The 27,653-nt window shown below is 47.3% G+C and overlaps 1 protein-coding gene across 4 annotated transcripts in view; it reads left to right on the forward strand.

The window, feature by feature from the left end:
- Positions 1–27,653, forward strand: part of ASAP1 (ArfGAP with SH3 domain, ankyrin repeat and PH domain 1) — a 275,799-nt gene that overhangs the window by 39,324 nt on the left and 208,822 nt on the right. For all 4 annotated transcript variants that reach the window (XM_053929547.2, XM_053929546.2, XM_045204925.2 and 1 more), the window contains one exon: positions 15,033–15,159. In XM_053929547.2, coding sequence (XP_053785522.1) covers positions 15,033–15,159 — 127 coding nt within the window. The remainder of the gene's footprint in view (positions 1–15,032; positions 15,160–27,653) is intronic.

A 27,653-nucleotide genomic window follows, 5' to 3' on the forward strand; every position in this document is an offset into this window, starting at 1 on the left:
GTGTTGACCCACTTTTCAGAGGTGGAAACTGAGGATTAAAGAGGCTAACAGAGATAATAAGTGATGGACCAGGATACACAACCCAAGCAGTCCGACCCCAGAGCTCTTGTACTTCGTTGGGAAAAAACGTTGTCTTTATTGCATTATCCCGCAATTCTCTGTTCACTCTGCCCCCCCAGATCAGTCTGGGTCCCAGCAGGAAGCAGGTGGCACACTCAAAACAGGGTAACTCAAGCAGAGTTTAATGAAGGACTCACTCAAGAGGTGTGGGCAAGGGGTCAGGAAACCGCATGGGGTGGTGGGAGGCTCTAGGTTTCTCTAAAGAGAAGCCTACTTTAATCTGGCTTCTCCCTACTTAAGGTTGGTTGCTATTAATCTCCCTTTGTTATGAATATACATATGTTGGAATCAACCTTGGCAAAGCTCTGAAAGCTCCAGGGACAGAGTTACCATTGGGTTCTGGAATGTGGCTATTTTCTGGCCAGAAGAGGTGCCTCTTTTTTAGAATCATTGAATGTAAAACACAGCTTGGGCCAAATCTTCTATGTGTGAGTTACATATATATGTTTTTATACTCCACTGTATTCCTTAGAGAATAGGGCAAATTGCATTATAAAACATAAAATCGGTGGAAAGATATATGCATACAATTCAAAACCACAAGCACTCTGGAATATCGATACTAAGCGTGGAAGTGTAGCTGTGTATACCTCAGGATCTTACAGAGTTGTTACTTTGAAACTACAGATTTCTTCCTGAGCTTTTTATGCACAGATACGCAGTACTTTCATGAACATTATTGTATGTCTTTTGGTGATCATATGCGTGCATATCTGTTGGGTATATACCCAGGAGTGTAATTACTGGCTCATATTATTCTTTCATCCGAATTGACATCATCAAAGCAAATAATAATTAGGGTAATAGTTTCATGGAAAGCGACGAAGATTACACACAGCACAATTTCAGTTCACGCTGAGTGAACATTATGGGAGACAGTCATTGTGTTCTCGTGCACGTGAGCTCGTTTAGTTTTCACAGCGATGTTGCTGCCATTCTTCCCGCTGCAGACCTGGGGAGTGCTGGGTGTTTCGCCCAGTGTCACACAGCTCGGAAACGGTGGTGCCAGGGTTTGATTCCAGGTCCTTCCCCTCTTGATCTGGGCTCAGCGTGGCCATTGATTCTTTCCTTGAGATATTGGTGTTTTCTGCAAAGCCTTCGAGCACCAAATATTTCTGGTTTTAGGTTATCTTTGCTGATCTGATTGAAAACCCCTCTAAAAGACCTGCCCATAGTAAGGTCCCTTAGAATACAGCATCATGTGCCGAACCTCCTCTGGATGAGAAAGGGTCTTCACTTTGGTTGCCATCAGCTGAGCAGAATGGTTTGCCCGCATCAGCAGCCACATGTATTTAGAATTTCATTTTGGGGGGGGGGTGTGCGTTAGCAAATTTCTACAGTTTTTGTTGGTGTTTTTTCCCTTCTTGGTAGCCCCTTCTCACCATTCCCAACATAACTGCTCCGTTCAGTTTGCCGAAGGCCTAAAAACCAGCTCGCCAAACTTGTTAGCACGGAGTGTAAAGTAAGAGAAAATGGGGGCCAGGCAAGAGCTGAGAGGGCGCTGCTGTGATTAAAATGCGTGCATTTGGTGCACGGGCTTTGTAGAAATGAGTTCGACTCCCTGGGGGTCTGTGTGGTTCTTTACTTCCTGGTTTCTGTGCGCTAGAAGAGATGAGCTAGGGTGTGTGAGTGTGTGTGAGTGTGTGTGTGTGTCCACATGCATAGATGTGCACAATTAGGAAAGGAAAAAGTAGAGTAAAAATTCCACTCCAGTTCTTGAGAAAGGGCTGTAATAAGTTTTCATCTGAATTCTCCTTCTTCTTACTAACTTGCATACGTATGTGGAATGCTGCCTATAATACACAGTAACAGTGGAATTTTTTACCCTCATAAAACATATTTGGGGTACCAGGTCTAGCCGTCCACACAGTGCGTGCAAAATCAGATAGATTAAGCCACAGAATAAAACAGTGTGGGAAAAAAAGACTTTTCTTTCTCCAGATGTTCCATTTTGACTTCTGTCATTGTGGTTTGAATTCTTAACCCTAAATAGAAAGAAGGGTAATGAAAGAAAACCCAGTCTCGACCCCACAATATTGTACCAACCTGCTGTTGGGTCATAAATAATATACAGACTAATAAATATCACATCTGTCTTATGTAAACACATGAGCGAACAACAAAACTGTGATTCTGTTTCATTGTGGAAAGGCCACGACCGTTTGTCTTTGTGGCAGGGAAAATCCGGAATTTTAACTGATCACCCTTGAAAAATAGGGCAGAATGTTGATTCTAAAGCACAGAATTCTTTGAGCATTATCATCCTACTTCCTGTTTGGAATCTGCCCCGTTTCTTCTCTCTTAACCAAATTGTGCAGGGGTTGTGTAAATAAATTTGCCTCTTCAGAAATCCACTCTGGGAGCCTGCTGGCTCCTCTGTGGCTGTATTTCTGAATCCATTCCTGAGATGACATTTAAGTGTTTCTAAGATGTATTGTCTGTACTTGGTAAATTGAGACCAATCTTTTCAGTGATTCCATAACTTCACAAAACAGGCCGTGGTGACTATCCTCAATGTAATTCAACAGGCTTCTAAGCCCCTGCATGTAGAATCCGAACCAGAGAGGACAAGCTGGGGAAAATGACTCTGATAGAATCCTTCTAATTTGACCACTTCTGAGATTTGCTGTGTTTTGGTTTAATCTTTGTTGGTTCAGTGTGTTCCTAGGCCGAACATAAGTTAGAATTAGATTTCAACTGCAGATCAATCAAAATTCAAATAACATTAGCAGTTAGGGCTTTTTTCTTCTCTTTCTCAGACCAAAGAAGTCTGGAATGGTCCAAAGCCAGATGGTGCCTCCATGGTTATCAGGGACCCAAGCTGTTTCTGTCTCTGGCTTTGCCGTCCTTGTCATATTACCTAGTGATCCAACACGGCTGCTGGAGCGTCAGCCATCACACCCACATTACCAGCCGAAGGACGGGAGAAGAGGGGAAGGATAACAGGTCATCTTCTTGCCGAATTAGCTCTTTTTAAGGCACTTTGCCAAAAAGTCCTACAGAACTTACACCTCACAGGCTAGACTTAGGCACACCAGCTGCAGTGGAGGCTGGAAGATGAGTCTTTTAGCTGAACACATGACTGCCCTCAACCGAATGAGGCTCTGTTACTGAAGAAAGGGAGACTAGGTAGAGGGGATAGAACTAGTAGTCCCTGCCACATCCAGCTAGGCACTATTTATATAAAGCCTATAGTATAGTAGAAAGGGCCTGAACTCTGAAATCAGATACGCTTGAATTTGAAGCCTACTTATCTCTTCCTGTTACTAGTTGCGGGACCACTTCTCTGAGCCTCAATTTCCTATCCATTACACAGGAGGAGAGTAATCGCTACTTTGTAGGGCTGTTGTGAGGTTTAAACAAAACACGAATGTGGATTTCCTTGTCCACAGTAGGTACTAAACGGCAGCCATTGTAGCTGTTATTATTAATGGATGCCTTGTGCCTTAAACCGGTATTACCATAGTGATTATTTTTTAAATTGAGGTATAATTTATATAACATAAAATGTACCCTTTTAAGGCGTACAATTCAGCGGCTTTTAGTGTATTCACAAACCTGTATGACCATCACCGCAGTCTAATTCCAAAACATTGTCAGCGCTCCCCCTAAGAAACCCGGTCTCCAATGGCAGTCACTCCCCCTCCCTCCCTTCCCCCAGGCCCTATCTCTCTGGATTTTCCTCTCTGGACGTTTCCTATAAATGGAATCATACGATTTGTGACTTTTGTGTCTTTCCCTTGGCATAATGTGTTTTCAAGTTTCCTCCAGGTTGTAGCATGTATGAGTACTTTATTCATTTTGTGTGTGTGTGGCTGAGTAATATTCCCCTGTGAGGATAGACCATATTTTGTACATTCATTCATCTGTTGATGGAATTTGGGTTCTTCGCACTAAGTTGTCTGTTGTGAATAATGCTACTTACGAACATCCTTGTACCAGGTTTTGTGTGGATGTGCATTTTCACTTCTCTTTGGTACGTACCTAGGAGTGCAACTGCTGGGTCATATGGTGACACTTTCTGAGGAATTGCCAGATGGTTTTCGAAGGCTGCCGCACCATTTTACATTGCCACCAGCAACGGAGGCGGGTTCTGGCGTCTCCACATCCTCTCCAACACTTGTACCTCTCCATCTTTCTTCTTGTAGCCATCCTACTGGGTGTGAAGTGCTGTCTCCTTCTGATTTTGACTTGCGTTTCTTTAATGACTAGTGATGTCGAGCATCTTTTCATGTGCTTATCCACTTTCATATCTTCTTTGGAAAATGTCTTTTCAAAAATTAGTTACTTGTCTTTTTATTGTTGAATTGTAAGAGTTTATGTACTTTCAATACTAGACCCTTATCAGGTACCTGATTTGCAGATATTTCCTCCCATTCTGTTATGTGTGTTACCTGACTCACTCTTTACGACAGTCCTCTGAGGTGGGTGTTAGGGTTCCCATTTCACAGAAGAGGCAGTGACTGGCTTATGCAGGGTAACATGCCTGCTAACTGTGCAGGTGGTTCTGGAACCTGGAAAAAGATTAGCCAGGGCTCTATTAGTTTTATTGGTAGAAACCCATCTTAGACCAGCTTTTGCTGTTATATTGGGTTGGCCAAAAAGTTTGTTTAGTTTTTTCTGTACGATGGCTGTAGTAGTGCTCAGTTGTCTTTAACGTCATCTAAAACTATTGTGTCAGATTGTATGGTGATAGCTGTCATATCAGTGTGCACTTGAAAAAAACTTGTCAGAATTGGTGAACTTCTGTGCAGCCGTTTTAATATTGAAGATGGAAGAGGATAGGCAACATTTTTGGCATATTATGCTTTATTATTTCAAGAAAGGTAAAAACACAACTGAAATTAAAAAAAAAAAAGATTTGTGTAGTGTTTGGAGAAGGTGCTGTGACTGATCAAACGCATCAAAAGTGGTTTGCGAAGTGTTTTGGTCCTATTGACGTTTTGGCCAAATGCTTTGCTGTGAGGCTGTCTTATGCATTGGAAAATGTTTAGCAGCACCTCTGGCCTCTGCCCACTAGAAGCCAATAGAGGGAGAGGGCTGACATACTCAAAATATCCAAATCAATAAAGTTATTGTTGAAAATGAAAAAAGTGTCTTTTATTTTACAGAACAAACTTAACGGACTTTTAGGCCAACCCAAGAGAAGTATAGTTGCTCATATACCCGGGACGTCCGGGGCTGGACTGGCCCAGGCGTGGGATAGGTTCTGTAGACCCAGCGATTCAAGTGATGTCACCAGGACACTCCCTTCCTGTCTCCAACACTTGCCAACTCTTGGTTGGCATCACTCTTAGGCAGGCTCTCTCCCGTGTGGCAGTAGGGCTACCAGCAGCTGAAGGCTTACTAAGTCCTTTGAGTTGGACCTTCTAGAGAAGAAGGATGTTGCTCTCGACTAGCATCCATCTCAGACCTCCATAAGAGCTCCCCAGCTAGCCTCGTTTGAGTTCAACGCCCTCTCAGGGCTGCTTTCAGGAGTCTCGGGAGATCTGACTGGACAGCCTGGGTCCAGCCCTCTGGTTGGGAATGTGGAGACGTATGCTGACGGTGTCTGGAGAATCATGTGGAGTCAGGAAGCTGTAGTTCCTGAGAGAAGGGCATGTGTAGGGCAGACAGAAAACAGAGTCCATGTCTGGCAAGGTGGGTCTGAACTGCTAAGTTCAAGATGCTGAAGTTAGGTGGGGGTAAGTGAAAGTTAATTCCCCAAACCGAATAGAAGAAGAAAAGTCAGCTTGCTCACAAAAGAAAAATGAAAGATACTGAAAATAATTATCTCTAGATCCAGTCGCCACTGTATTCTCTGCTGTCCACTTAAACATAGTAATTTTATAAATTAGCTTGTATTGTTCTTCTAAACTGTTAAGGCCAGCGCAAAAAGACTCCTTTTTTTCAACAACATAAAACAAAATTTAAAACCAGGAACAGAAGCTTGATGTGTTTGTCAAAAGGTTTGCTAGCAATTACAGAGGTTTTTTTTTTAATTTGAACCCCTAATGTGATTCAGAATGTTCACATCTGAGAAAGATGTTAACCAAATAGCATATGCTAAGAAAACTCTGTAGTGAGTGAGCAATTTTCCCTTTGCAAATGGAGCAATGCCCTACATTTGACATAATTACAGAAATATTCTAATACAGCTCATTGTAGATTCAAATACGTTTGCAGGTGAAAGCAAGTTTTTGAAAGGCGACAAGTGGACACTGTGATAGATGCATATAAGGGACACCTCCTAGGGGTCCAGAACTGATGACTTCCAGACTGTTCTTGGCCTACAAGTAGCTCTCGAGGCAGAGCTGGGGACCCCACGGTGTTTGGAGTCGGTTGTAACACTGATGTCCAAAGAGAATTCATTGAATTCTAGGATGGTAGTGCCCTAGAACCTCAGAGAGCTTCTGTCTGAGGCCCTGGTTTTCAGTACAGGGAAAACGAAGCCAAAGGGGGTGAGCTTGCTAGCATTCTGTGTTCCAGCTCAGTACTGAAGTCACAAATAGCTGCCATTAATAAAATTTTTCTTATTGATTAGTGTTTCAGATGATTGGCAGTTTTGAAAAGTAATCATACAAAAAGATCTGACTGGGATTTGGGCAAATCAGAGAGATATCCATACACGAAATAACCTTTTATTGGACTTGACATTCATAGGTACACATTTGTTCTGTTTGAATCCTTCGAGCACTTCATTAGTTGTGCTGAAAACTTGTATCTCTGTCTAAATATGAGGACAGGTGCTGTGTCCTATGTATCTTTTTGGCTTCTAAAGAGTCTAGCATAGGACCTGTTTAGAATACAAATAATAACATTAGAGACTAACATTTATTGATCATTTACTATATACCAGACACTGTGCTAAGCATCTTGCATTGATTATGTCCTTCATACCTTACAACAGCCTTGTAAGAGAGAGATCTTCTCATTATCCTCCTTTTAAAGGCGAAGAAACTGACATTAAGTAATTTGCCTAAAGTTAACAGCCCCTATTAAGTGGCTGAGCTGGGATTTGAACCCAGGTAATCTGAATCCAGATGGTGTACTCTTAACCGCTGGAAAGGTTATAGTCCTGCTTAGTAACTGTGGGATGGAACTGAACCAATGGGTTCCAGCCTAATACCTCTAACCATCCCATTGTGGAATGTCCTCAGGGACCAGGAGATGGTGCCCTCATATCTGAAAATGCCCAAGGGGCAAAGAACTTGCCAGTCAGGAGAGGAAAGTGGACTTGGCCTTAAGGAGAAATCTCACCTACCCTCTGCAGTGTGCTGTAGAGCTGCCGGGGGTGGGGGCAGGGTGGATTGTTTACAGAAATATCACTTGCCATTGATAAGGTCACTGAACATCTCTACCCTTGTTTCTCCTGACTTCTTACCTTTTATAAAGGGGCTCTCAAGGAAGGGCACAGGGTGGGGTGGCGGCCTTAGCCTGTCTACCCACTGCCAGTGGTTGCCCTCAAGTCCCCCAGCTTCATTGGTTCTGGAGAGCAGGAGAGAAGGGAACAAGACAAGGGAATGGAGAAGGAGGTAGGAGTGCTAGCCTGGACTCAGTGTACTCACAGCCTTCTTGCTCAAAACCAGGGCCACCAGTGAGGGGAGCCTGTGCCAAATTTTGTATGGTTGCAGTTTTTAGGTAGCAGGCAAATGTCTGTGTGTGTCCCTGGACACCGTGATGCAAAGACCAGCATGGGCCTTCTGAAATGGGAGTGTGAGGTGTTTTTCTGAAGACTAGGTCTTTAATCCCCTCCTTCCGCTCAGACCCCGAGGGGCACTTGTGTGCTGCCACGGGGCACGTCACGGTCGCCAACCCACCGACACTGGAGCTCCAGAGGCGAGGGAGGACCACCCGTGTCCCCTCCCTGCAGTTGGATGGAGGGGACCCCAACCAGCCTGATGACTGTTCGGCAGAAAAACTGCAGCAGCTAGTGACTGAGAACCTGGGGAAGTCCATCTCTGTCTTTATTAACCGTGATGATGTCACGAGGCCCCATTTCAGAATTGATAAATTTTTATGAGCATTTTGCTGCCTTTTTTCCCCGCTCTCGTTCTAAAAGTCTCATCATGTGTTGTGAACTGTCTTTCTGTAGAATGTAACTGGGAAAGGAGAAAGTGGGACACCCCTTGGGAACCAGGATACCTGGGATCCCGCCCTGGTTCCCCACAGATCTGCCAGGGAATGCTGTGCAAGTCATTCAACTACTTGAGAATCAGCTTCCTCATCTGAAAAATGAAAGGAGGAGAAACTGCATTACCTTTGAAAATCTTTCTGGCCCTGGTGGTTTATGATGTTAGATGGGGGACGAGACTCTTAAGAACCAGGGTTCCTCGTTCTAATTCTCCTCCCCCAATTCCTCTCACACTCCTCTCCCTATAAATGTTCATTCGTTCACTCATTCTTCCATCTATTCAGTGATTATTTCTAAAGCACCTGGGACTCTGGGCCAGTAACAGTGGATGGACAGCCCCCTGGTCTCAAGGAGCTCACGGTCGAATTGGAGAAATATAAATATTTGGAAAATGGTACCATGAAAAAGGGCCATAAAATAGGCATGTTCTCTGTCTTGGGGGCACAGAAGTGGGCACGGCTAAGAGTGGTAACTACAATGAAGACAAACTCATCAAGAAAAGCAAAGAAACCTGAATGTTCTATAAATTCTTTTCATTTTTCAGATTAGTGTTTCTTTTTCAGCAACAAACTAAGATTTAAAACCCCTCACTCCAACAGATTGCAAACTTTTAGGAGTCCCGTGTCACACCATACTTTTTCTTCCCTGGAGGTTGTTTTACTTACGTTGGAAATGATGTGGCTCATAAAAGGGAGTTGGTTTAACCCGAGTCACAATTATTGGGGGCTCTCAGGGGGCTCTACTGGGCAGTGCCTTCTGTGGGGAAGGAAAAGCCTGCAAGGTTGGGATTCAGACTGGCTGTGAATAGCAGGTCTCCACTTAGTAGCTGCTGACCCTGCGTAGAATGTGCATGTCTGAATTCTCTCAGTGGAAAGCATGGTACCCCCTGAGGCTGCCCGGGAGGTTTCAGGAGGTGGTGCTTATGCCAAGCCTGGGCTCTAGGAACCTCCTGTCCGCCCCTCAGTTCCTGGGGGAGGTAGGTGATACAGAGAAGGATATGACTTACTCCCCAGTGTGCTCGGGGTTGCACGCTCTGGGACTTCTAATGCAGGGAACTCAGCAGGAAGATCTGAGTTCTGAGCCGAGCGCAGCCACTAACAGAGCTCCTTGTCACTGGGGAGGTTCTCGGTCTGTCCCTGTGTACACAAGTCTGAAGTCCCTCTGAGTGGTGCCAGCATGGTCCCGTTGCTTACACAGAGTGGGAGGCTGTATTGCAAACACCCCTGTGAAGATGAATCCCAGCTGGAGGACTGGGGTGAGGGGAGCGCTCTCCAGGCCAGACAAGCTGGCATTGGAGTTGGGGTTGTTATAAGTTCCCCAGGAGGAAAAAAAAAACCCACACATAGGCTGAAACAGAAAATTATCCTGAAGCTGTGGACCCATGGTCTTGTATGAGCTCGTGGCTGATCACATGCGCTGTGAAATCTGACTGGTCCTTCTCACTCTACCATCTGCCAAGGTGACCTCTAAGCTTCAGGTTCCCCTCATGTATGAAATGGGAATAATTGCTTTATATGGTTGCTGCAAGTGTTAAGTGAGGTTGTGCCTGCCGTGAATCAGAATAGCGCAGGGAATATAATACACAAGCAGTGATTAGTTGACATTATTCTTTTACAAGACAGAACAGAAATGTATTCCTGAGTTCATTCAGCTGATATTTACACTACGAGTCGACTCTCCTGGGTTTCCCAGCTCTGTCTGACTCTTCTCCTCCTCTTTCTATCAGAAGTAACAATCAGGGAGCAGGGAGGTAAAACTGAGTGGCTTTTGTCTCTCCAAACAAGCCGTGTTCTCTCTACCTTCTGAGAACACTCCAGTGGTTCTACCTGGAGTATTTACACTGAGTACATTTGGGACTGGAGTAGACCTTTGTTGTTGTTGTTGTTATTATTACATGAAACCGCATGAGTGCACTTGGGAGGGACTTATACGAGGCACGTGAAAACAGCAGTCTTTAGCTCAGGTAGAATATGGCCATAGATGTCTGACAGTAAGACAGGTGGAATGAAGTTCATCCTGGCCTCCTCCTGCCCCCCGCAGCTGTTTTTGTTCTTCTGTGGCTTCATTAAGATGACAGAAAACGAATTTGTACGTTCTCAGGTGAAATAAGGAAATGAGAACCCTTTCTCTGGTTGCCTGGGTTGGGAAACATATCTAACAGAGAAGCACAACATGAGGTGTAGTCAAGAGACCGATTTTGCAGGCGGTGGGGAAAGCCCTGGATTTAATCTGCCCGGCTCAGGGACATTCACTTGCGGGGAGACGTCACTGTGTCTCAGTTTCCATTGTCACAGTACTCCCATTTCAGGACTGTCACATGACTGAATTCAGACACTGCATATGTGACAGGCTGTGCGGAGCCTGGCCTGGGGTCGGAGCTCAGAAAGTTGGATCCTGTACCTCAGTAGCCTAACGTTTCTCTCTGGTAAACTAGGGATAATTATACTCGCCTTACGAAATTGCCCTGAAGTTTAAAGGGGGATATGTGTGTGTCCAAAATCTATACTTAGCAAGAGTGTCTGTCGGGGCAGATCCCAGTAAAAATTTTTATAAGGACTATCAGAATTTGTATCTCCAGATAAAGTTTTCAATATCCTGTAAGCTATCTGGAAGCTATTGTCTACCCTGCCAAGCACTTTATGTGCCTAGGCCCATTGAATCCTCGGAGATAGTTACTATTCACTGCCCCCACTTTGCAGAGGAGAAAACTGAGGCTCGGGGTCGTAATTCACTTTAACAAGGTCTGGTAGCCTAGAGAAGTTAATTGCTTTAACAAGGCCTGATAGCCTCAACCTGGCAGAGACCTGAGCCTGTCTTTCTCATGTGTGAGTCAGCCTGTAACTCATGCTCCTGCGAAATAAATGTCTTTCTAGCCTTCAGAAGTTGCCTTGCTCAGAACAGCCTTCTGTGCAGGAACGGTGTTCCATGAAAATGAGGCTTTTATATTATGGCCTCCGCTCACTTCTGGTCTCAATTAGTGTTTATCCTGTTTCTCTAGATAACTGCTTATTTACTTCCCAAATCCATAACCGTTACTAATGGATCTGTCTCACAACAGATCTTTACAAGAATAAGCGAGGTCTCTGAAGATGTTTCCCAAATCCGAGATCCCAAACATTGGGGATTGCTGTGCATGCAGCCTCTCCCTCCACCTCTTCCTTCCCTCCTCCAGGTGACTAATTTAGAGACATATCTGAGTCCTGGAATGCAAAGAGATGTATTTATAGTCACACTTCTCATAAAAAGGGAGTTCAAAGGGAACTAACACTGGTTGATTACTCACTATACGTCAACTGTGTTATTCCCATCTTCTCCTTTTATTTCACGTAACAACCTGTAACATAGTTTTATTATTACCCTAATTTTGCAGATGAGAAAGCAAGGCTAATAATGACAGACTAGAGATTCAAACCCACGTCTCCATCACACAAAGCATTTTCTCTGCCTACACTACCCATTGCCCTGTCCCATGAAGGCCTGGGGACCCTTTGATGAGTGCTGTGATTCCATCCCATCATCTTGGGGTGCTGGTGAGCACTGTCGATGAGAGCACCAATAACCCCTTGGTTTCTTGCACTCAGAGAGCACCCCAAACTCCACCGCTGACTCCCCACCTCTGGTGCGTCGTCAGCTATCTTGCAGAGGTGGTCCCTTGGTGGTTAGGCAGGTGCATGGGAGTGATACCCGCAACTGCAAATATAACTCAGGCAATTCCTGAGGACAGTGGGGTCAGCAGTGCCACCACTGTCCCTGAGGATATGCCACCACTGTTCTGTCTCTTTTCAAGGAAGTAAAAAACATCCCCTCTCAGGCCACTGTCAGCAGTGCTCAGAGTAAGAAACTGGGCTGAGGAGTCCAACGGTGCTGAATAGTCTTTGATGGGGATGATGATGATGGTGATAAGATGACCCCACTTTATACAAAGCTGGCATGCACAAGTGTAAATGTGCGTGTGTCTGCATGCGCATGTGTGACTCCTGGCTCTGGAAAGGATGGTGTATATTTCTGAGCGGCTCCACACAAAAAAATTCAGCGTTTTAAGTTCTGCCCAAATCAGAGTCTATTCACTTGCAGATATCCAGGAATGGTTTTCAGGGTACTTGAGAAAATGAGAGGTGCAGATGGTTTGCACTGGGGCATGGTTTCCAATTTAAAGAGGATGATGGCCCATGAACCCCAGAAATGGTGTGAGCCTTTGAAATTCTAATTGCGGACCCATGTGAGGAGGTATATTCTTACCAGGGCCCAGTATCACATTGTTCACACGTTCCTTTCTTGGCGGGAGGACATGGGGAGGAGGAGCAGATATATAACATAATCTTCAAATGGAAGCGAAACACCAATTGACAGCAAGTTTGGGCTCTGGTGAATTCAGGCAAGAAAGAAATCCGTGGCTGTTTACCATCGCAATCAGCTTGGCTTGTAACGATCTCTCGTATCTGTAGAGCTGAGGGCATACACAGACTCAGCTCCAGCGGGAAGAAATCTGTGCAGTCCTTTGACACATCCCCCCTTTATTTTACAAGTGATGGCACCAAGGCCCAAGGTGACGGCATCAATTATTAGGAGAGAAAGCTCTGGAACACAGGGCTTCTGGAATTGAGGCAGTCATTCACTGACTAGGCTTTTAATAACGGCTCATATTTATTGAGCCATAGTAAGGCTTTTCCTATAAGCCATACATATAGGATGGAAGGAGCTGTCAGCCCAGCAGAGGTGGCAGGCATTAGATGACAAATTGGAATAGAGGGAAGAAAAGAATAAATGCAAAGTTGATGTCTAAATTGATTTGCAGCCTAGAGGAAAGCTCTCTTGGAGTGGATGGAGGTGGAAGTGTTGGTTGTTATGCTCTCAGCTGCTCCATGGCCTAGCACGGGGTTACTGAGGCTCAGAGAACTTAACTAGCCCACACTGACAGGGGCCACATTTCCTCCAAGTCACTGAACCTGCCACATGCAGGATGACCTTGTCACACAAAATGCTTCAAACTCTCAGAACGGCTTTCCTGTGCACAAAGCACTTTCTCATCCATTATCATATAACAGCCTTATGGGGCTGGTGCCCTTATCTTAGCTCTTCATATGAGGCAACTGAAGGCCAAGATCCCTTAGCCAACCGATATCAGTGGGACTTAGCCTATTCTCTCTTCTGCTCGAGGCCTTCTCTGAACATTCCTTTCACCTCCATCATTTTCTTAACTTTATACATAATCCCGTTCATCTGATGTATTTGCTGGCTGACTGTTGCCCTACTGGAAGGTTCCTCACCAGAGCAGGGGCATGGTCACTATTGAATTTCCAGGGCCGTTGGCACCTATTTGTTGACAGTAAGTGAACTGATGCATTTTCATTTGACAACCACTTGGCTACTTATCTGCCCCAGGCCTGATGCAAAGACAAGTTCCCTTACCTTGACATGCTGTTGTAGTTGGGGTTAAAGACCAGAGGACACAGGTAACCTTTCAAGATAGCAGGAGCTCAATCCTGTCGTAGGCCACAGAGCCAGTCGTCTGCCCTAAGGGGGCGCATTTGGGTGCTGAGTTTTGAGGTGGCTATGGAAGGCTCCTACGGGCTCCAATTACAGGAGCCAATCGTGTGTTGCTTCCCAAGTGCCCAGGTTTTGTTTTCTTTTTAAACCAATTTCATCCGCAATCAATAGTGAGAAATTAAATGGATTCTTTGGACCAAGTAGACTGAGCTAGTGAGAAAAATAGACATCTGCCGGGGCCGAGGAATGAGCAATCTGTTGGTGCTTTTTCCGTGGAAATTTGGCATCTGCTTAGCGTTGTACACCATTTGCACCTCGGGAAATGCGTCTTACAGCCTCTGACCCTGGTCTTTCCTCCGGGTTAAAAAAAAATTGGCAATGAAAGATTAGAAAATTGTCAAAAAATAAAAACCCTTTCGTTTGTTTTCAGTTAGCATTTTAGCGACTTACGCGAACTGCACACAGACTAACCTCCCAGTGGACGTGAGCGCCCCGCACAGGGAATGTAGGCGGGAGCAGGGCGAGCAGGCAGCTGCAAGCCTGGGCACCCGGCTGGCTCCTCGCTCCGATCCCCGGCCGCCCCGCGCCCCTCACAGCAGGAGGCGACTCTCCACGCTCGTTTCCTGCACCCACATCGGACTAAAAAAGAATGCGTACAACTTTTTTTGGTCCCCCTTCGCTGCAAACGCTGGCGTAAGGAGCTCGCCGCAGTCCGCGCTCCGGGGCCGCCCCGGCCCCACGCCCGAGACTGAACGCGACACAGGAGGCGGTGCAAGGGCGGGGGCGGGGGCGGGGCCGCGGGCGGCGGGGGCGGGGCGGGGGCCGCAGCGGGGGGCGGGGGCGCGTGCGCAGAGCACTTCCTTGTTTGTTCCCGTGACTATAGCGGGAGCGCCTCCGCCCGCCGCCAGCCCGCCTGCCCGCGGGAGCGTGTGCTCAGTCAGTAGGTGTCCTCGCCGCCGCCTGTCAGAGCATCTGAGGAGGCAGCTGCCCGGCCGGATCCTTCTGCGTCGCGCAGCCCCGTCCCCTCCCCCGCCGCCGAAGAGCCTCCGCCGGCATGACCACAGGGAGGCGGGTCCCCGAGAGCCCCCTGCCTCGCGCGCGGCTCGGAGTTTGAAGGGCTGCCGCCGCCCGCATCGCCCGCCCGCCCTTTCTCCTGCCGCCGCCGCCGCCGCCGCCGCCGGGGACGGGAGCTGCTCCAGGCCGGGCGGCGGGTGGCGGGCTTCGCGGGGCGTTCATGAGCCGTCCGGCGGCCCGCGGCCCCGGGAGCCTGCGCCGTGACTCACCCCCCGCCTGTGTCTCGCCCCCCCGGCAGGATGCCGGACCAGATCTCCGTCTCCGAGTTCATCGCCGAGACCACCGAGGACTACAACTCGCCTACCACGTCCAGCTTCACCACGCGGCTGCACAACTGCAGGAACACCGTTACCCTGCTGGAGGAGGTAGGTCGCGGCCGGCGGCCCCCGCACGCCCCTCCGGGGACCCCTGGCTGCCTCCGCTCACAGCCGCTGCCTAGCAGTTGGATCGCCTTGATTCCTGAGACGGGGATGTTTGGGGCTGGGGAGCCACACCCCCTCGGGGACCCCCGGCTCCTGGCTGGACCGGGGACCTCGGATGTGCAGCCCCCTGCCCCATGTGCCGGGGGCGTCGAACCCCCGGAGGTTGGAGGTGGGCAGAGGACTGAGCAAGCTCCGGACACCCCCAAGAAGAAGAGGGAAGTCTTCCCCCTATCTTTCGCCCGTCCTGGGTGTTAGGCAGTCTGCTAGATGCTTTCCACATCTTTGACCCTGTCATAACCCGCGAAGTAGGTGGTGTCAGGCCACCGAGGGCAGAGCGAGGCTCAGCAACGTGGCCAAGGTCACCAGCAAGGGACAGGGAGATGGTCAGTGAATGCACTTCTCCAGGGCTTGGCCAGGGAGGTTTAGCCGCATAGGCAAGGGAACGCTGGCTGGGGCTGCTCCACCCCAGGATTCCTACCCTTTAGTCCTGGTGCCTAAAGCCCTGAGTGCAAGGAGAGAGCTGTGCAGACAGGTCCCCACCGGGCTCCCCTCAGGAGGCTTTGGTTGCTGCGCCAGCAGGACCTGCCTGCAGGGCACTCATAGCTGTGAAAGAGACCTGAGGCCCTTCTGCCTGGACGCGTTGGCCAGACGCGGAGAAGGGCGGGCGGGGGGTGGGGGGGTGGGGTGCAGAAACTGCAGGAAGAACAGCTCCTTCTATCTAGACCCTCCAGGGAACCCTTGTGAGTGTCTGGGGACAGGGCCAAGGGCATAGCGATTTCCTTTAAAATTGTAAGTGAATTGGTGATAGGGTGGGGTGGGAAGGTAAGGAGGAACCCACACGCCCAAGAGCTGCAGAAGCCTCTGAACCTCAATGAAAATAGGACATCTGCCCTGGAACTTGGCACCATCTGTAAGTGCCATAAAGCACCACTCCCCTCCAAACAAGCCAAACCTATTTCAGCTGAAAAAGACAGCATTGGGGGAAGTTAAGAAAGCAGATCTTTTTTTTTTTTTTTTCTTGGTGGATTATCCTGGGTTGGCTTATTTGAGGTTTGGGGAGTTCCTTCTGATGTAAGCTCACCGTGGCTAGTGCTCTTTTTATGTTGAGAAGCTTGGGCTTCTGTGGGCAAACTGCTCTTGATAATGGAGTTTTAATACTTGCTCTTCAGACCAGGTAACACGTAGGTCTGGTATTCTGAAGCACAGGAGTTCTAAATTATAGGAGAGGAGAGATTTCTGTTAGTACTGGGGGGCGGGGGGAGGGGGAGACGGTCCATCTTGCCTGCTGGGTGCTGCAAATTAGTCTGAACATTTTATGCCTGTTGAGGTTGAGGAAGGTTCGTAGAGTTCTTTCTTCAGTAAATGTTGGGTTATGGAACTGAAATTCAGTTGGAGAAATAGCACCTAACTAGGTTTGTTTGAAAGCCAGAGAGGTAAATGGATCTTTGTGTGTTTGTTTTTTGTGGACTGCCAGTCTCGCACTCGCCTGAAGCTTAGTGTCCAGGATTAGATGGAGTTGCCAGGCATTCCGCCCCATCGAGGGTCTGTCCTGCACTTAATTGTGATCAGTTGGAATATGCTGATATAGGAGCATTTTGCATCCTTTTTCTGCACTAATTGTATATGCCTTTGAAGGATGCAATACTGGTTAGACTGTGACATTATTTTCCTCCTAGACAACTTTTTCAGTGTCTGCTGATAGAACTGTCAGTTATTTTAACTTTCGCTTCCTGCACTTTCAGATAGTGTTACTGTATTCTGTTTGGGTGGGGTGTGATAAGGGTAAGTAGTTGGTGATGCTATTTGTAGGGGTATGTTCCCATATTTTGCAGCAATACCAGAGGATAGGCTTAATGTTGAATTAATGTGCTGTTGCTCTTGGTCTTAGTGTGATGTAACTAAATTTAAAAGCAAATGCAAGAGCTGTGTGTGTGTGTGTGCGCGACAGAGAGAGAGAGAGAGAGAGAGAGAGAGAGAGAGAGAGTGTTTTGCAAGGATAAGTAGAAAAATAGATCCAATCACAATATAAATGTGGTCACCTATGAACTTGAGAAGGAAATTGGAACCAGGCTATAAGTTTAAAAGTGGCATGTTAAAGTGCATGATAGTATTCATTTTCTCAAAAATATAACAGTAAATGTCTTACTCAGAATGGCACAGTAATTTTGTAACTCTCTTTCTGAACTTGAGTACAGTACTGGTCAAGAAGTCATTGTCCCCAGTCTGTATCTTTTAACTCTTGAATCATATCCCATGAGTTTGGACTCATGAGTGATTGCCATTTGCATAAATGTGAACTGTACCCCTTAGTTTCTTATTGATAGATAACCACCACAATTGAATTTTTATTTCCCCCCTTAGCTTACATATATAGCAGGGGTGCATTATTATAAATATCTTCAGCAGATCAGAATTCAGCTCTTAAAAAATATGAGGCTTAAGGTTATTACCCTCAAAATACAAGGAGAAGTTTTGGGGCAAACCACAAACTCTTGTTGGCATTTGCTTCACAAGTGAGATGCTTGGAAACTTGAAGAACACTGTGTTGTCTTGTGGTTATTCTTAGGAATAGAACTTTTGGGTACTTTTTTGGTGATGTGGAAACTCAGGAATGAATAGGAATTAATTTGGGCAGTTTGGAATTATTTCTTTAAAAAAAAGTCTTTTTAAAGAAATAATTCTCGTAGTTGAATGTTCTTGTTTGTTTACTAGCTTTTTTGTTCTTTGGGTTCCTAATTAACATGCATAAGTCTCAACTAAAAAACTATTAGAGCTCCAAGCTTGGAACCCGAGATTAACCCACACTTTCCCTTTTGCTCTGTCATTGGCAAAGAGTGTTGTGCTTTGCAGACGATGGTGCTTTCACTGAAATCTCTCTGTAGGAAATGGGGCAGAAATACAGTAAAGGAGGCAGAGTTTACTTCTGGGCTTCACTGTTGGGGGTGAAGGGTCCCCCGTGATTCTGGGAGTCAGGATGTGGCTGGCACGCAATGAGTGGCTGCCTTTGGGAAGCAAGGATGGATTGGCTGCCAAGGTTTCATCCTGGTGTGTGAGTGTTTTCCAAGCAGAAAGCCAGTGTTTTGCTTATTCAGCAACCAAAGCACACTGACGTGTCTATTTTACTCGTGACCATTTGGAAGTTATGAGTAAATGACTAGGAGGCCAGGAGAAGACAGTTTTCCTGAGAAGGGAGCAAGCAGGCATTCCGGACCACTGTTGAGGGCGGGGGCAGGGGGGTGTAGGAGAGACCCTCCATTTAAAAGCTTGGATTGGTCATTGCTTAGCGCTTGGTGAAAGGGAGACTCCAACGAAGGTTTGCTTGGTTATTTAATATTGGGCTAGCCCTTTGTCCTTGGCGCCTGTGAAGGAGGCTTGTTCTGCCCATTTTTTGAGCGGCTGCTCTGCAGCAGGCCCGTGTGGGCAGCTGGCACGCATGCTCTCTTTGAACCCTCAAAAGAGCTTTAGGGGGGAGGGACAATTGTTAGCTCCATTTTACAGAGAAGAAAATTGAGGCCTGGAGATGAAGTGATTTGTCTCCAGGGTCACATGGCTAGTAAGTAAATGGAGTTAGGAAATACTTCAGCAGTTAAGACAGACAACAGACATTCTAAATGTCTACAAAGACCTGTTTCAGTGGCTTTGTAGAGAGCGTAGGAGGCTGCACTTTCATTGTACCTTTAATTTTGGTCTCATGAAACAGAGGTACCTAAGCTCTTGAGTGGCTTAGTTTTTCCTCAGGCTCACATTCCAGCGCGTTCTTAATTGCAGTACTTAAAGGCACTGTTTTTCCCCCAAGTGCCTTCAAATATTTGGTTATGGTTTTTCAGATTCAAGTGTGGGAACGTACTTGGTTGTAATCCAGGAACCGCATTTACCCAACACCCTTCTTGAGAGCACCTGCCATGTGCAGGTCACTCCGCTAGGCTGAGCCGGGGCGTCGGGGTGGTCATCTGCATTGTGTCACGCAGAAACTAGTGGTCTTTGAGAAAGAGAGAAATAGGGCCGACAATCTTAACAAGGTAGAAAGGGACAGTTCATGGGAAATACTATAGGACATTCACCCCAGCAATACAAGCTAAATCACTCAAATGGCCACCCAGTCAACATACAAGCTGTCCTGTTACGTGCACAGCAGTGTGCCAGACCCCGGGGTTATGCAGACGAACAGCCCTGCCCTCCAGAAGTGCAGCCTGAGTTTTCTTAAGGGGGCTGGCAATCAAGGGAGGGTCTTGTGTTAGAGGCTAGCCTGGCTTAACGTATGCAGGTGATGTGTTCAATCCCCTCTGAAGGCATAGAAATGTTTGGCTGAATGAAGAATGAAGGTGTGGAATGTAGATTATCAATATTCATCCTTTCATAATAACAGTAGTCCCTGGTTGTTAGTGTTCCTGCTAGGTACAAGCCCAATTCATACTGTTACTCATCCTTACATTCCCCCTACCGTTATCGCTGACGCCGTCTTATAGCAGTTATGTCTTGGGCAGGTCATACCAATAGTCATTAGTGGATTTGGGAATTAATCCCATTTCTGTGGCGTTTGTATTCTTGCCAGTCAGACTTCATCTGTGCTCCCTCGCTCTCTGTGTAGGTTTTGCTTTTTACCCGTGTTCTTTTGGGTATCTTCCATGTTGATGACTAGAGGTCATCAGTCACTAATTAAGTGCTTTTAGGTTCTCCCGTGTTCCTCTGTGAAACGTCACACATGAGACCTCAGTGGCCAGAGACTGAGGAATGATCTTGTTCATCGGCTCCCAGTGCTCCAAAATCCAAGTGCATTACTTCTCTTAAATGTTGAAGGCGGATGAGCTTAATAGGAAAGTGCTTATTTATAAAGCAGCTGCTAAACTTGGGTGTAGTCTTACTGGAAAGGTAGTCTCAGGAAGGCTTTACATAAAGTCTAGGCTGGTCCTGTGCATTCTTAAGGTAAAAACCATGTCCTTAGTTTGTCCCTGATCTCGTGAAGATAAAGCAGCAAAAGATGAACAAGCCCTCCCTGGATGCCTTCCCCTGTCTGTGCCACACACAACTCTGGGCTCTGTGGCCCCAGCCCTCTGACCCAGTCCAGAGATACCTAGGGTGAGTTGTTTTGGGGTTTTTTAGACATCACTGGCCAAGGTCAGTGAGTGAAGAATACACTTGCCGGTAGACGCAGAGAGAGAAGGAACCTTCCTTGTGTACCAGAACTCCTGCTTTTCCTAAAACAAGGTGGACATCTATTGGCCAGATATTCTAGTCTAATGCTGTCAGCCCTTTATCCACCCTCTTTAGGGATTAAAAAACATTTCCACACCTACCATCCAATAAAAGCCCTGTCTGATAGCATTCCATCGTTTCTTTACATGTGCAGAGACCATGGGAGACGGAGGCCTAAGGATGGGGAGGAAATCAGGCAGGGGTTTGCCTGCCTCTCAGCCCTTTGCACTGTACTCTCCAAAGGCTCTGGCGGCTGGTTGTATGGGCTGGTGGCAACTCTTCTCTTGTTGTCCCCTAGAACTTGCTTCCAGGTAGGATGGGTGGAGAGCGAGCTTGAATTTAGGAACCTAACCGTGCTGGCCAGTCCGCGCTCTCACAAGGCATACTGTGACCTCTGCAAGGCCGCAGCAGGTCTCACAGGACTCCCTGACGTCGGGCTGAGAGGCCTTCATTAGAAGCACTGGTGTGCTGTTGGATGTTCACATGCCACCCAGGTCTCTGCCTTATGTGTGTGAGTCAAGGGAGCCTCAGAGAGGTGGTTTCCATTTCGGTAACCTAGTCATTTGGGGACTAGAGCCAGACCTTGGCCTCAGCCAGTTCCACATGTATTATTTAAACATGAGTAAGTGATGGGCTAGAGATCACTTTGCAGCTCAGCCTCAGTTTCCTCATTTGATAAATGGAGTTGTATTGAGTCTTAAGAGAGATAATGCATGTGAGGCACTCAAGTGACTTCCTTCTGGTAAAAGGTGGCCCTGTGAAGGGCAGGGTCTGACCAGTCACGTTAGTCAGCTTTTCTGCTGTGGGGTGGGGAGGGAGGAGGCGAGAGGCTTCCACTGGTGGGGAGATGGGCAGAGTTCTCTCCGCTCTGGACCGGTGGTCACCTTTGGGTTGGTGAGGAAGATGGTTCCTTGCCGAGGTTCATTGCAGCCCTGGTGTCTTCTAGTGTGTGTCAGGCAGGGCATCAGGCGGGTCACCGATCCTTCCTGTGCCTCCGTTCCTCGTGGAGACTGTACCTACCTCTTAGTGAGTCAGTGTCCGTGAAGCACTGAGGACAGTGCCTGGCATAGTAAGCACTCAGTAAATGATTATTCTCGTTACCCTCATCGCTCTCGCTGTTCATTGTTATTGGACTAGAGCCTTGACTGTGTAATTGTGAGGAGACTTGGTGGATTTGTTTTGGGGAGTGAGTGGTGAGGTCAGATGATAGAGCCAGCTGTGTACCTTCCAGGACCTGATACCGGAGGTGCAGATGGGACCGGAGGCAATGCTAAACACTTTGAGCCAGTTTGATCTGAAACAGATTGCCAACTCACTTTTACTTTACACTCAGTCCTTGGTGGGTGCTACTCCGAGGTCAGGGCACCAGTGGGCCGTGCTGCCCTCTGACCCAGGCCAGCCCGGTGGGCTCTACTGATGCGGCCTCACTGGGTGGTCTTCCTCATGTCACTGCTGATTCTTTCTGCTTCGCACCCCACCCCCATCCCCACCCCTTCTGCCATGTTTCCTCCACTGGTGCATCAAAGCCAGTAAATGCGGGTATTTGTGGTTATCTGCGCAGAGGCACGGGGGAAGCATCTGTGCCCTGGCCCCGGCCGGGACAGAGCACGGCAGCCAGGCCGTATGTGTTCCTGATGACGGCTTGAAGCACGGAGCCCAAGGGGAATTCTGTCTCGGTTTGGAGGTAGGCTCCTCAAAGAGCAAAGGAGCTACTTGTGTCTCTGGGTGCCTCGTGACCCTTGTCAGTGTCAGTGAAATGAGTTCCAGTTACCTGTGGGGTGGGAGGGTAGGTCGGAGCTGCAGGCACTGGGCTCCATTTGGTCGTTACGGAGTCGGGAGCCCGCAGCGGCTCTTCCTGCCTGGAGCATGTCCCGAGCATCTGTGGGTCATGGTGCCACTTGTGGCCACTTATGTAAGAACTGAATTTTAATGCTGAGGCTATGGTATAATTTTCTCAAAAGAACTGGAACATAGTCCCTTTGAGAAGACAGCACCCAATTTAGCCCCAGGAGCTAGGAAAACAAAAGCAGAACCTCATGCGCCAGGGAGGGAAAGCCCCCAAAACGATTGCATTTTTGGTGCCAACCATGACAGAAAGCAGAGTTGGCTGTGCTGTGCCAGGCTGTCTTTGTCCCTGCCAGGTGCTTCGGATGGAGGAAAATAGAAGCGCTTCCAGGCTCTTCCTGTTACAAGTACAGCCTAGAGAGCTTGTATTTCTGTCGCATGGTGCTCAGTGGCCAGGGCAAGGATGGCCATGTCCCCAGGGCACAGCCTAGCACCTGGCCTGATGACTGTATCATTATGGAGTACACTCCACAGAGCTGGGAAGGGCCTTCCACACCATCTAGCCCAACCCCTCCTTTCTATGGATAAGGAAGCTGAGCCCCAGAACACCCAAGGGTGTTAGGCTTCTTTGTTTTGAGTAACAGGCTCCACCTCACCCCCTAAAATAAAATACAGCTAATTCACGCAAAGGGAAGGCTTATTGGAAGGACTCATGGAATGTGAGTGGCAAAAATAGTAGGAAATGAGGATGTTCTCTTTGGGCAAAACAGCCAAGGATGGCAGCCCCAGCCCTGAATGCCCCCAACTCCAGTGCCTCTCACCAACTGAATCTCCAGGGAGGATTGGATGGGCCCAGCTTGGAAAACACTTTGGCCAGGCTGTCAGGCTTCCCTGATGGGCGGGGCTGAGCCCTGCACTTCAGCAGGGACTGGGTGGGGTGGGGAGGTGAGAGTGGGGGCCAGGTTGCAGTGGTGGACCTCAGAGGGGAGGGAAGCACCCTTTCTGTTTGCCCAGATCACACTAGGAAGCTGGAACTAGGACCTGGGTCTCCGGCGCCATCATCTGCATCTTCCTTTGGAGTGAGAACTCAGTGGAGAGGCCAGTGATTCCCAGAGTTCACAGGAGGACCAGTGGGGCCAGCAGGGCAGCTGTGGGCCTGGCACCCAGCAGCACTGGGAGCGTGTTAGTTTCTCTGCTCTTCTCTCTGCAAGTTTTGCCTCCCTTTGACCTCTCTGCGGGGTACTCATTTGGGACACTTTAAAGGGCTGTGGTCAGAGTACTGTGCTGCCTAGTTGTAACTTTCCTGACGTGGTCAAGAAACACCAACATTCCACACAGGGTGTGGGCAGAGAAGAAACTCCCTATTGATGTTTAAATCCACAGTGATCACATGGTTCTCAAAAATAACCTTCCATAGATACTGCCTATGCTGGGAGTTGGGCTGTTTGGGGGAATTTTCTGGTTCCATCGCCTTCTCTCTGTGTTAAGTAACAGGCGCCTGCTCAAAGGTCTGACAAGGGCGAACAGCTTTCCTTCCATTAAGTGGCTTCTTCACCGACCAGTGACACACAAAATAAAATTTGAGCATCTTCATTTTCTTAAAATGTGGGGAGTCTTCCTTTGTGTTTCATTAATCATTTTTTTTATGAAGCCCATTTCCTTTTCCTTGTAATGTTTATGCACATTAATAGCACTTACATAAAATTAGATACTCCTTATTTCTACAAAGTGCAAATCAAAATCAGCGTTCATGGCTGGCCGGCAGCTGCTGCCGCTTTAATGATAGTAAGATGTTTGTTTCATCGCAGTGCCAGTGAGTGCACTGCCTCCCCGGAAGTAAGTAGATGGTGCCAACACAGATCACGCTGTCACCGTCCCAGGGCATCTGCATTTGTGATAGGAGTTGGAACAAATCAGGATATGTGAGCACTACAGCTAAGCTCCTACTGTGTGCTGGTTGCTATGCTGGATGCCCTGCTTACATCATCTCCTTTAATTTAATCCTTCCAACAGCTCTGCGGGGTGAGTGCTTTCCCCCTATTTCACAAATGACGAGCCAGGCTTAGAAAGGATTTGGCCCAATCCATGCTGATTCTGCCTCCAACTCATTCTCAAGAAAAATTGCTTTATATTGTGCATAGAAGGTTAATGAAATAGAAACATCAGGAAATACTCTTCGGCTGACGCATGAGATATTTAGGTTAGGGTTGAATAAGAACTTCCTGGCAGGGCATTAAAATACCAGTTGGATGGCCACGGAAGTAGCATTTCTTCCTGTGATTTTAGGATAATTGTCATTGACGGGCTAATGAACTAAATTATGTGCTTATTCATGTCCATACATGTCTTCACTTTAGTGGAGTCAGATCAAAAGTACTGCAGAGCCATGGACAACTCCCCCCACCTTTTCTCTTACCTGTTGGTCCTCATAAGTTTGACGAAAACTATGAAGATTGTAGTGAAACTGCATTTGATTTATAATCGTTGAGAGCAGAACTGGTAAAAGTTTTTCAGATTCTGCTGTGTACCTCTTTGGACTTTAGTTACACGCCTGCCAATTGCACAGAACAGTCGGAAAAACCCTCAGTTCTTCCGTTTGCCGAGATGTCGTTTGGCAGATTCATGGCAGACCTGGATGCCCAGCCAGATTCTTGGTCTGCCCTTTCGTGTCTGCCGTCTGTCACTGGCTTAGCCATGTCTGGAATGGTGGTAGCTCCCCCTTTTTGGAGTTCCGACGCTGGACTGAGTACTCTACATAGGTTCTTCCTAACCCACACGTCACCCAGCTCACATGGGATGGAACCCAGCATCAAACCTGGGTCTGTGGGGCTCCCCGTCCCCCACCCTCCCTCCACTGCCCCAACCCCGGAATCTGAGAGTCAGCACAATACTCACTCTCTCGGTGGGAACAAATGCACACACACATAGACAAGACCCTTCTCCCGGTGGGAAAGGAAAACATTTTTCCCTCCTGGTTTGTTTCCTTTACACTGAGTGGGAAGCATTCAAATTTAGGTAATTTCTGTCTGTCGTCGGGGGCAGCCAGTTCATGACGTGGTATTGGAGGGATTAATGAGAGATGTGGTATTTCACAAAGAGTTGACTTCTCTGATTTTCCTTCATAAATGGTAAGTAGTGAATCACACGATTTTATGAGCAGCGGTGCCCCGGGTTTACTCTCCACCATTTCTCTATTGTAACAACTTACAAAGCGCTTTCCTGCGAATTGACTCATTTTACCCACACAACACTTTCTAAAGCAGCAGAGCCACTGCTTCCGCATTTGACAGATAGGAAAACTGAGGCTCAGAAAGTTGCAGTGATGTCACAGGTCACAAGACTGACAAAGTAGCATGCTGATGCTTGAGGTCAGTTCTGCCTTCTAGGGTTGAATGTCCTACCCACCCCCCACCCTGTGCTAATGCGCCATCTGAAAGAGATGGACCTGTGAGATGTTTCGTCAAGTAATTTTCAACCTAATGCATGCTTTTCCAATTAAAAAATGGTTTTTATTGTTGGATAGTTTTGTACTACTTTGCATTATTAGAGTCTCCCCTACGCACACATGTACCTTTCTAGTCCTTTTTCAAGTGGTTTTTTACTTTGGGCGTGTTTCTGTCTGGTTTGTTGGTTTGTTTTTAGCTTGTACACATTTATGAAAGTAGAGCGATCAGTGTGAATCTCGGCACGATGTGTCGCTCAGCTTGCACACCGGTCTGCTTTGGCCAGTCTTGTGTTTATCTCTCCCCCTCCCTGATGTTTAAGAATCAATCCCAGATACTGTTTCACTTCACCCGTAAGTATTTTAGTGTGTATGTCGAAAAGATCAGGACTCGAGAAACAACAACTGAGTCATAGTACCATGACCACATAAAAAAAATTGAACATTTACTCAATATCATTAGTCAGCGTTCAAATTTCCCCAGTTGTCTTTTTTAAAATGACGTGTTCAAATCAGGACCCACGTGAGATCTATGTTGAAAGAGACTGACATCTATTTAAAATCTCTTTAATCTATGGGTATCCCTTCCCCCCTTTTTTATGCTTGTAATTTGTTGACTGAATGGGTTGGTTCTGTGGAGTTTCCCATAGTCTGGATAGAGTTGACTATCTTTCTGGTGTCACTTGACATGTGCTACAATCTCTTTTTAACATAGCATTGTTCCTAATAATTTTTTCATCTTGAAAAATAAAAGGAATGCATGCCCTTTGTTTAAAAAAAAAAAAAAAAAGCCCTAAGGAAAGCATGAGAAACGAAAACTCAGAAGTCATCCCTGATCCCACCAGCTAGCTCGCCTCTGGTGTCACCTCAGGTGTTCCTTCCAGATGGACCCTGTTTGTTCTCATTCGACACATCGTGAGCATTTTCCCGCATTATTAAAAAAATCTTCAGTACAGTTTTATAAGGCATGTCATTGTATTAATGGTACCTCCCTCCAGTCGCCCCCAGTTGAGGAACACAAGCTCAGCCGTTGCTCCAAAGGAAGACCATGTTGAAAAGAGAACAGTGACTGTTTGAATACATCTGTTATTATCTGCACCAGTGTTGATAGGAGTAGTATTATCAGGTCAAAGCCAGGGGTATTCACAAATTTCCGATACAGTTGTCATACTGCCAGATTCCCCCAGGAAGGTGGTCTGAGCCACGTTACACACCCCCAGCCCTGGCCAGCCTGTGAGAGGGTTTTTCCACACAGGGACAGCTTGCAGTGAGGTCTGGGCTTAGAGGAACAGATTGGCCTTCAGGTATGCTGTCGCTCTCCCTCACGTGCAGGTGATGTACAAGTTGCCATGAGTAGCAAGGGGGAAAAGGAGTGAGCGTGGGTGTTTGCAAACTGCTCAGCACAGTGGAGCGCTGAGAGCCCGTGTCAGTTCCGTGTCACGGGGAAGTGGGCAGCTCGGCTTTGCAGCCCGGCAACCTCTTCGTGGTGACTCCTTTCTTCATGAGTTGAGGAATAAAGAAATAACATTTACTAGGAACAGAGGGTATGTGTAGAAACCCAGACGTGCAGTCCAGGGGACTCCTAGCCAGGGCATCACCTGGCCTGAGGTAGCTCCTCTGCTTTCTCTTTGCTGTCTAGACACCTTTATGATCCCCTTCCCACCCCACCGAGGTTGTCCTGGCTTAGGACCTTTATCTTCCTTACCAGAGTCTGTTTCAGCTATCTCTCCTGGAAGAAACTCTCACCAGTGATTCACTTAAATGTATTAATGCCTAATAAGGTGTACAGCCCTCACCTCTCCCAGAGCTGTATGCACTTCTCACAGTGTGTGACTCCCTGACCCAACAGAACCGTGGGCTTTCCGGCCTTGTGGGGAGGTAGTCGTAGTAGGTGTGGAGCATGCAGTATCCTCACCTTAGCGTGTAGCTGGCCGTCTCCCCGTGGCTCAGTCCAGTGAACCCGTAGAAACAATGCCTAGTTAAAGACGTTGCCTAATTTAATCTTTGCATCAGCCTC

The sequence above is a fragment of the Desmodus rotundus genome, chromosome 8 (genome assembly GCF_022682495.2).
Source record: "Desmodus rotundus isolate HL8 chromosome 8, HLdesRot8A.1, whole genome shotgun sequence".
Taxonomy (NCBI): Eukaryota; Metazoa; Chordata; class Mammalia; order Chiroptera; family Phyllostomidae; genus Desmodus; species Desmodus rotundus.